The sequence below is a fragment of the Molothrus ater genome, chromosome 2 (genome assembly GCF_012460135.2).
Source record: "Molothrus ater isolate BHLD 08-10-18 breed brown headed cowbird chromosome 2, BPBGC_Mater_1.1, whole genome shotgun sequence".
Lineage (NCBI taxonomy): Eukaryota > Metazoa > Chordata > Aves > Passeriformes > Icteridae > Molothrus > Molothrus ater.
The window spans coordinates 89,366,594-89,376,977 of record NC_050479.2 but is presented as its reverse complement, the minus strand read 5'-3'; the positions used below and the strand labels follow the sequence as shown (position 1 = coordinate 89,376,977).

The 10,384-nt window shown below is 38.7% G+C and overlaps 1 protein-coding gene across 1 annotated transcript in view; it reads right to left on the bottom strand.

Moving 5' to 3' along the window:
• KPNA1 (karyopherin subunit alpha 1) overlaps positions 1-10,384 on the bottom strand; it is a 58,871-nt gene that overhangs the window by 11,862 nt on the left and 36,625 nt on the right. Inside the window, exons 12-13 of the mRNA XM_036380166.1 lie at positions 978-1,105; positions 49-227 (exon numbers count right to left, since the gene is read on the bottom strand). Coding sequence (XP_036236059.1) covers positions 49-227; positions 978-1,105 — 307 coding nt within the window. The remainder of the gene's footprint in view (positions 1-48; positions 228-977; positions 1,106-10,384) is intronic.

Sequence of the window (10,384 nt, the reverse complement as noted above, 5' to 3'; positions counted from 1 at the left end):
TGTGACCATGTCAGTATCCCCTGATTTCCCCAGGTGTTTTGCCCATACCATATGCTTCTTCAATAAGAGCGCAGTAAGGATTAATGCCACTGCCACTGCGTTTGGATTCCTGCTCTCCAAGCCTCAGGATGTTCTCCAGCCCATTCAGAGCTACTTGCACAATCTTGGAGTCCATTACTGTCAGGAGGTCACAGAGTGGTTTGATGCATCCCAGTTCTACTAAGTATCTGAAAAATATCACATGGAATCCAGTAAATTGTCTGCAAAATTATAATTGGTGTAGCCATTTAAGCACTTAGTATGAAGGTCAAACAAATCAAAACAATCAATCAGATGAAGTATCAACTTGACTGGAAAAATTAGAGAAATTAAAGACATCTATTTCTATCTAGTCAATTCTGTTGAAACAATGAAAATAACTTTAAAATCCTTTCTCTGTCTCACTCTCTCCATATAGCTCTGAAATAATAATTTATTTTTTGTACCATAAACTGTATTTCTATAATAGTAACTTCTAAATATTTTCTATAAGGAGCAATTATATTAATTTAACATGTTTGTAAAGCCTTTATTTTTATTTTATACAAAACTGCATATAAGCATAATGGACCAGTATAAGCAAAACAGGAGAAACAATGCATGTGATGCCATTGTCCAAGGAGCTGAGCTATTCCTCTCCAGACTGTTACTGCACTCTGTTACACACTACACCCCTCAGAAGTTAGTTTAAAAGCTGCATTTAGGTTTTTTTCACTTAAGACAAATGGTATAATTATGTAAATAAGTATTACAGCTGAAATACTTTTATGATTTCTCCCTGAAGGAATGAAAGGCCCATTCATAACAAGGACATGGTGACTCTGGATACAGCACTGAAAGCACAGTGAAAGCTTTCTCAGTTTCTAGGCTGATAGTTTGTTTTCTTGCACAAACACTAACTCAGTCTATTGCACTCAAAGATTTAAACCACTTCATACTTGATCTGTTCAGCAGAGCCTCCCGATGTTGCGTTTGTGATTGCCCAAGCAGCTTCCTTCCTTGTCCGAAACTCGGCCGTTTGCAAAATATTTATAAGAGCTGGGAAGATATGGGCGTCTATGACTGTCTGCAAAAACAAATGACATGGCAGGGTCATAATAAATATTAGAAATAACTTCTTTACCCTGAGTTAGTTAATGTGCATGCCCAGCACAACACATTAAACAATGAAATGTCACTTTATCAAACACCAAAACTGATAAATCAGTTTTCAGCTTTACATTCAAAACCTTAGTTATTGCTGTGGTCTGTTCTCATTCGAAATTCATTCAAGAACACATTCAGACTCTAGTGACTGCCATATCTAATGAGTTACTTAATCATCCCCTGACAACAAAAGAATGCCATCGTTTCTTTATTTTTCCAGGTAATAAACCTCTCAGCTATTAAGTCAGTAAAATATTAAGTCATTAAGATCCCTTAACTTCATAGGCCTCTGTGCCATTATACATTTCCAGTGCACAAGACAACAGAGCAAAGTTGCTCATGTAAGAACTGCTCAAAACAAGCAACCACCTGATGAAAAGACAAAGCACTGATGGTTTGGCAGTAGGGTTCTCCTGCTTAGCTCAACAAAGTGATAGAAGCCAAATGAACATTTGAGCAGCAACTTAAAGTTTCTGGTAACTCCTTCTGAAAAAAGCCTTTTGCAATAAGATGAAAATTAAACCAGTTTTGTTGCATACCTATGAAAAGGATTTGAAACATTTTGATAAGGATCATTCAACCAAGCAAGATCTCAGGATTACTTTTTTAATCTACCACTTTACAAAAAATCATCACAGAACTAACAAAGGGAAATCCAAAGAAAGCCAAAAAGATCCTTTGCACAAAGTTCTGCAGAAGAAAACAGATTACATACAGCAAAAAGCTACAGTCAATTCATAGTGTGAATGGCTAACCTGGTAAAAATAAAACAATAGTTTAATATTTCTTTTATCCTTCCTGTTTGTCTGAGTATCCACACTGCCTCGGCTTCATAAATCCATACAGCCTCTTAGTTGTACCACCCAACAGGCCCACGAACAGTCTCCTGTTCTAAAGAATCCCCACTTCTGATACAGAAAAGGAAAACTATTATCTCCATCACGCCACATTGTACTGCATTTGTACATTGCCAAGAATATTTGAAAAAGTATCCTTAACTGAAATTTTAGAACACGATGACTGAAAGTGATCGGTCATAAACAGGAGCCAGCTATTTTAAAAAATCAAAAAACATAAAAGGAAGTATCTTAAAAAAGAGATGCATTTTACCCCCTCATGTATTTTACTGCAAAAAAAACCCAGTTAATTTGTGAAATTATCACTGTAGGGTATTTGGAACATGAGAGCATCTGCTTCATTAAGGTTATCAGATCAAGGACCTTTCCAGCTCAAAGGCAGATACAAATAACAGGAAAGTAATAAATAAAACACACTGTGACACAAACCCGATAGACAAGGGATAAGGAAACAATCACAAAGAAGAAAAGGGTTCAGTCACTAATATGTCATTAAGAAACTAGAGGCAGAGAGCCAGCCTGGACTTTATAGCTGATGACAGGATCAAGTGCAACTGTGAAAAATTTAATAACAAATATTTCCTTAACTATTTTACCACATAACCACTCTCTCTGTCCCACCTGAGCACTGTAAAGGTTAGGTGAGCACGACTCACTTTGCGCCAGGAATTGGACCAGACCTCAGGAGAACCCCTTGTGTCTGTGGGGCCAGCAGCTGCAGTGGGTGGGGGTGTGTCAGCAGCAAAACGGGCCATGAAATCAGGTCCCATAAAACGTGAATTTGGGGGCAGCAACTGGTGTCAGGTCTTGGATGAAAGGGTCACCTGCAACTGGAGCAGGTGAAGGTCTCAGCATCAACCACTGGGGCAGGATCACAGCCCATAGGGTCCATGTAACTGGATGCCAGCTACTAGAGGGACTGGAGCAAAGCTTAATGAAGATCCCAGCACCTCAGCTGCAAAGGAACTGCAGGTCCCAGAACCCATTTGCCTGGGCACCTGCCCTGTGTGGTGAAGGAATTTATGTTATCCCCAAAAGCAGTGGTGGGTATGGAAGACCACAGTGTACTTAGATTGCTGGCAAACTGACTGAGTAGTAACTGGGAGGCCCAGGATCCAGGCATGGACAGAGGGTTTGTGCTGATATTCAATGGGTCTGCAAGCCTGGAGATGCCCAAGACAAACGTGTTCATTGGTTTGCCAGTGAGACTCAAGCTGAACCAGCCAGTGAGTCAAGAAAGCTCCTGATGCAGCCATGGACGGCAGCTGAGCAGAGAACCCACACTGGTACTTGGGATATCTGTGACTGTGCACCTAGAGAGTGAGAGCATAAGTGTTGTCACCAGTGAACTTCAGTTCTCATCAGATGGAGAGGAGAAAGGGGACTTGTCAGTCTACACTTTGCTTTATGTGAGTCCAGAGAATTCTATACAAGGGTGTTGTTGAGGCAGAAGCCCTAAGAAGAACAATGTGTTCCAGGAGGTCAAGCACTGCCTACTGAAAGATCTTGATACAGATCTAGGATAGGGATATTTGAGGGCATCAGGATTTTACTACTGTGGAAAAAAACAAGTAAAAAAAATCTCATTATCACTTCTTAAATCCTCTCCTCAAAACAATCCTTTTACAGGAGATTCATTTCCTTAAAAAGTGTATTCTCAAAACCAACTTCTATAATAAATACTAAAATCAGAGTATGTTACATGATAGTGTGCAACTACATCAGCACACTTTATCTGACAGGCAGTAACTAACACTTGAGTCTTCTTACTGCCAAAAAAAAAAAGTTACCTTAAAAGGTTTCAACTTAAAACTTGTAAAATAGTAAGACAATTCCAAAATAAAGGGAATTAGCAACAGGAGGGCATTTAAGTGGGAGAAACACAAAGATTGTTACTGTTTTTCTTCAGGCTCAATCAACTTTGAACTCTTTGCTTCAGTGTTTGAATGCTTCAGTTCAGTGGGTAAAATTACTTTTCTTAAGAGTGGTGAAATACACACTTGAAACTTCAGAAGAAGTTTCTGAACTTCTGAATCCAGATCTGAATCCAGATCTCACATCTCTTGGCTGAGTGCTCTTACCTCTATTTCTATTGCATAAAAGGCTATGGGGACCTTGCTTCATTTCTGCTCTACAATGAAATTGGCTATCTTTACCCAAGCAGAACAGGATAAAGCACCACAATGAAACACAGCCTCTCATAAGGCACTTCTCTGAAAGAGACTGACTCAAGAGAGGTGATTACCAGTCAATATACTTTTATGTTTTCTGCTGCCTGACAGGCAACATAAGTGTTGCCATCTCACCCTAGCAAGAGTCTGAGTGAAAGGTTCTCAACTCTCCCCTGTAACATCACAAAGCTTTTCCACTAGCACCCTCTCAAACAGTTGAAACTCTAAGAGCTCAGGTTTAAGGAAAAAAAACACATTAACTAGGTGAGAAAATGGTCTGCTTTAACCTTAACATCTTCACTAGATTTCAAAAGTCTAGTTAAGCTCAGCAAGGGCGGAAACAATAAAGTACCAATACAGAGTAAGTGCTAGGCAGCATCTATATTTACACCCTATGACTTGCAGCCTGCCCACAGCAGTTACTCTTGAAAGCACACTAGAATGCCTAAGGATTCCCATCTCTATGATATTTTATGTGGGAACAACAGTTACTGTGGAAACAGGTCATGTTTCCCTTTCAGGTAAACTTCTTTAGGTGATAAAACAGTAAATGCTAAAACAGGTGAGGGGGTTTTTAGTTGTGGGGGGGTTTTGTGGGGTAGTGAGGGGGTTTTTTGTTGTTGTTTTTTGGTTTCTTGTTTTTTAAGAAAAGCAAGACTCAGGCAGAGCAAAGCCCTAAAGAACTGTGGCAGGATGAGGCACTTAAAACTTCTAAGGACTTAGACTGGCTTAATTCAAATTACTTTACTATTTTAGCATTCCTATAATGTGTGTGCCTGATATGGAAGTGTGTTTAAGACTAAAGAAGTGTAGTGCATAGAAAATGCTCAAGATAAGTATAGCTTTCAAACAAAAGGAAGACAGTTAAGGGATTTCTGTTCAACAAGAATTCAAAAAACATGAAAGAAATAAAAATATTTTAGGCTGCCACTACTAGGCACAGAGGTGCTATCTACAAAATGCATTAGAAATCTCTTTTTTGCATAATAGGCAATCCAAAGCCCGTCCTTTAATACGTTAACCTAACACTGAAGTTTTTGCCCAGCTGCATCCATTGGTATTTGCTGGAACTGAACCCCATCTGGAGTCATAATTACAAGTCTTTCCGAAAACCAAAACTGATTTTTAACTGAAATTGAATTTTAATTGAAATATGGACTTTCAAACTTAATTTCTAATGCTCAGTACTTCAGCAAACCTGACCCTCACTTCTTAAGTGTCAACTTTTCTATGTTTGGTTTGGGGTGTGTATGTTGTTTTGGTTTGGGGTGGTTTTTTTAATAGTTGGTATCCCAGTGATATAGTCCTCTAGGAGGGTTGCATGTCTCTTGGAAACACTCCACCTATCTTATTTTAATCAAGTTTCTTCACTTCACAGGATTGGATTTTTAAAGAGTGAAGCCAGATTACAAAAATGAATTTTTCATTGCACCTGCATGGATGTTTAATCAAAATATGTTGTTAGTTGTTGTTAGGGAGGTCTTCAGCCCTAGTATATTAAATTCATATTTTGAGCCCTGTGAGAATCTGCTTCTCCCCCTTTGGGTTCCCACACCTAAATCACTTGTGATATGCAAACACACGCACACATTCAGCGTGCACATGCTGGCACCACATGCCCACATATCATTCAACACATAAATGTGAAAGCAAACAAGTCTTAGACTGTGATATTTTTCCTGCTCCTGCAACCTCTCACATTACCTTTAACAAATCAAAATAACAGTCACCATATAATTGGCAGCTGTAAATACAGCTCTACTGCTCTGATCTCCCCCTCCTAGCTGGAAATTTTAGTTCTCAGTGACTTCTTTTCCAGTTACCTTGTTTATTTATTCAATTTACAACTGCTTCATAAATAACTTAGCAAATATTTGTAAGCTGAAACTACTTCACACTATGGCATGGGTACAAAGAACACTGCCTTCCTAGAGTCAGAGAGGAAGCACTTCAGATCTCAGTTCTAATGAACCTTTATGTTGTTGACACAGACACCTAAGCCTACCCTCCAAACTGTTTGAAGCAAACTTCTAGCCAGTTTACACAAGGCTGTTATTGCCATCAGGAAGAACCTACAGTATAATGAGCAGCACCTTGTTGAGCTCTCTCCTGCTTTTGGGATCTGTCAATCTTAAAAAAACCACAACAAAGAAAGGAAAAACCAAACCGACCAACCAGCCTCCCAAAGGCAGTAACACACCACTGACTGCTGTGGGTTTCAGCCACAATACAGAAATTAAATGTACTCTAGCTCTGCTGCCCTCAATGTGGCATAAGGTATGCAGAAGCCTGAAAGCAGATTTTGTACTTAAATACAAAGTCAAACCTGAAAGAGATTAATCTTTGACTTTCTCTAGTCTGCAAACTAATATGACCTTGTCAGCAACGCTGTATTTTGCTCTTAATGAATATACTTCTTAAAGTTCTACTACCACAAACAGCATGGTAAGATTCTTAGGTTACTTATGCAAACTATGACATAAACTAAACACACTGTATATTTAAGCTAACTTGATGCCTGTATAAACCACAGCTCTGTGTGAATCATGTAACTTCTTTTCCATGTCCCCAGCACTGCTTTTGGAGTGGTCCCCAGTGGTCTTTTTGGAGAAGAGCCTCTGACAAATCTGAGCTTGTAACTTTCACCACATTTTGTAAAAATGCATTTCATTCCAGAGTTTTTACAACTGACACACAATATATCATTTGCCACATTTGCCCATGTCACTCTTCTGCAAGGTTAAGAAACTCTAGAGGAGGAAAAATATGGCACAGGTCCTGTGGCTACCATGCCTACCCATACTCAGACTTCCAGATGTTCTTGTGAAAATTTAAGGTATGTTAGAAAAGAAGTGAGAAGTTTCTTAACCTGTCAAGAGCAGAGAATTCCTATGATGTCTTCACTGTCAGACATGGAGGATTGTGTCTGAGTACTGCCCTCCATAGCTTTTCAACGGGTTGCGGAGTTAAGACACAGAACATTTTCTGAGGTATGTGATAGCCTTTCATACCCTTCAGAAGGGTCGACAGTCAGGATTAAGCTTCAGTTGTGCAGTTCTCCTTCTGACTCCCAGGAAGATGTAGTTCCCCTTCTCCCTGACTGGGGAAGCTATCCACTGAAGTACAGCAAAGCTGTATACAAACTAGGAAATTAACAAACAAAAACTATACTTAGTGACAATCACGACTGCATCAGGATATACACATCCACCCCAAACCTTGAAAGCACAGAAATAAAGAGGGGAAAGACTGCTGCATTCCACCACACTTTTCTGTTGCCTAGGCACTGTTGATAACACACTCTGAAAGGCTTTCACTTCCACCTTTGGTGGGGAAAAAACCCCATACTTCCTGTGCTTTAGTAAGAGCCACCAAAGAAAGTTCAGCACGCACTTTCACACGTTTCATGCATGTTATTTACATTGCCTTAACACTAGAAAGAGTTTACTTTTTGTGTTGGAGTGCAAATCTAATAGTGATAGGCTGCTGCTGCCTTATCTTTTAGAAGTGGCAGTGAAAGCCTTTGGAGTGTGCTACCAAACAGCATCGTAGGCAGTATGAAAGTGGAGATGAATATAAAAGTCCTTCCCTCTGACTTTATATTTCTATACTTTACAGTGGGTGGATGGAGGGAGTGTAACCCAATGCAATCTTAGACAACACTAAATATAGTTCTGTCTGTTAATACTGCTTAGGTAAAATACCTATTAGATTCATCAAAATATTTTAATGTCTTCATGGATTGCTAGATTATGGCTTGAGCACTACCCAAAGTTCCACAGCATTTTAACATCCCAACTGTTCTGAAGCAATAATCCACTAGTTGATCAGCTGGTAACTTGCAAAAATGTGGGTTACTATGCCAGGCAGATGTGAAAAAAATTATCATATGCTGAAATCATTCTTGCCTGATTTCTGGCTAAAGATTGTGCATGTTCAAAATCCAGTGAACACCACAGAGAGCGGAACAGATCTGCACCAGTTTATTACCTCTAGTAGTAACTATTGAGCAATTTATAGGGACTGAGAAGAAAGGAAAGTAAATAATTTAATTTAGAGCTGCATCTAGTATCTTAGCCTCTTAGAATTCCTACTATAAGGAAGACCAGTTCTCAAGAAGTAACGTTTTAATTCATCACAATGTGAAATTCATGTAGAGAAAGGGAAAAAAACCTACCTCAACTCACAGATGAAACAGGTTCACCCATGAACTTAATTAAATCAAGTATTCATCCGAGATGGGAATTAGCCTTTATCATCACAGAAATTAAAAACAGACTACACTTTTATTCTCCATTTTAGCATGTAACCATATTCAAGAAACATTTTACCAAACAGCATTTTTTAACTTCAGAAGTCCTTTTTTATTTAAGTGCTTTTCAGCTCAAATGTTTACAATGATTTTGCCAATAAATAGGAGTTGTCTGAAGTAATACCTCAAAGGCATTTTCAAAGAAATTCAGATTTATCAGCTCTGGAGCTGAAAGGAGGCTTCCTCACATCTTGTACCTCACACAACATTCTCCAGGTTGAGACTAGAAACTAAAGAATCAAGGGTCTTTCTGGAACTTGTTACACATCTGTGATGGTACTTTCCTTTCAACACAAGGTGATCATTGCAATCACACCTGCAATTGCCAATTTTACTTCCAAGAAACACTGACTTTGAGCTCTTCAATCAAGCATGTTGTTAGCACTCTCCACTGTGCTTTACTTCACAGCTTTCTCTAATGAGCCATTTTCTGCAGTTCCAAAAATCGAGGCCTCATGATGGACATGATTTGCAGTATGTCATCATTACCAGGATAGTTATATCCCACTCATAAGCAGAAACACTGGGTTTTAATTAATTTTTGTAACTGTCAGTATAGGGCATGCACTTAGGGCAGTCATTTTTTCACTACAGAGCAAGTGTGAGCTTGGAGTCTGAATGCAGATCAGTTACTCTGAATGGGGCCTGAGGGACTCCTAAAATACAGCTTTCACTTTTGAGAAAATGCTTCTTACATTATTTTTCCCTGGACCTGCATAACACATCAACACAGTTCCAACCTTGTCTGTGACATATCCTAAGGCAGCTACTTTTAAGCTGGATTCTTTTAAACCCACATGTATTCTAGTGATTTGTTTGACACATTTTTCTTCTTGATACAAGACTCCTGAGAAAGAGAACTTCTATGCAAATAATCACAAGTATTTTTCTATGCAGATTTAAAGGGCTTTTTTTGCACTTTTAGAGAGTCACTGCTAGAAATGAAGATGCAATACTAATGGCTCACAGCATTAATTTCCCTCTCCCTTCTGACCTCACCTTTTCAAGTCACCATGCAATTCTAATCTGTTCTCAATAGAAAGGCAGCTGATCTGTGATAAAATACCCCAAAATATTTTAAAACTGCTAAACACACACATGCATAGACTAATGATTTTGTTCAGGTAGATGAGGCAAATTCTGTTTTAACAAAGGAGAGGTTATTTTATCCTTACTCATTTTCAAACAAAGGCATGGTAACAGTTGAGAAGACCAAGGATTAGCAGGGATACAGATAAGACTCTTCAGCTAAAGCCTCACTTGTGCCTGAGTGAATACCAGGTGTATGAGTACTGAGCAAACAAGGACAGGCATCAACTCCTTCACTTGAAAACAGGACAATGTGGTACAGAGAAGTTACAAAGAAGTTACAGAAGTGAATACATTACTGAAATAGCTTCTGGTGCACTAGAATTCAAGTTACTTCTAGGACTCCTCATAACTGTATCTTCAGTAGATCAAGAATATGAAAAATAAGAGATCCCAAAGTTTTGAAAAAATGCTCTAACAACAAACTAGTTTCCATTGTCACTTCTGATATGTCATTATGGAATGAATTGTATAGGTACCTGGCTTCTTAAAGCTCTTCTTAAGTTTGGAACATCCCTATACAATTACACATCCTGAAGCAACCCTCCAACAGACTTGAGAAAAAACACAAACTTAAGACAATATATGTGGTTGAACTGTTCCTCAGAAAATACTATTAGACTTTGCAGAAAAAGCAAAAATGCCCTTCTAGAGAGAAAATACTGTATTTTGAAGGTGGGTGTTGAAGAGATAAAGAGCAAAGAAAGAAGAAGAAACACAAGAAATACAAAGGCAAAAACATTTTACCTTGGTATAAGCAGCAGTAACTA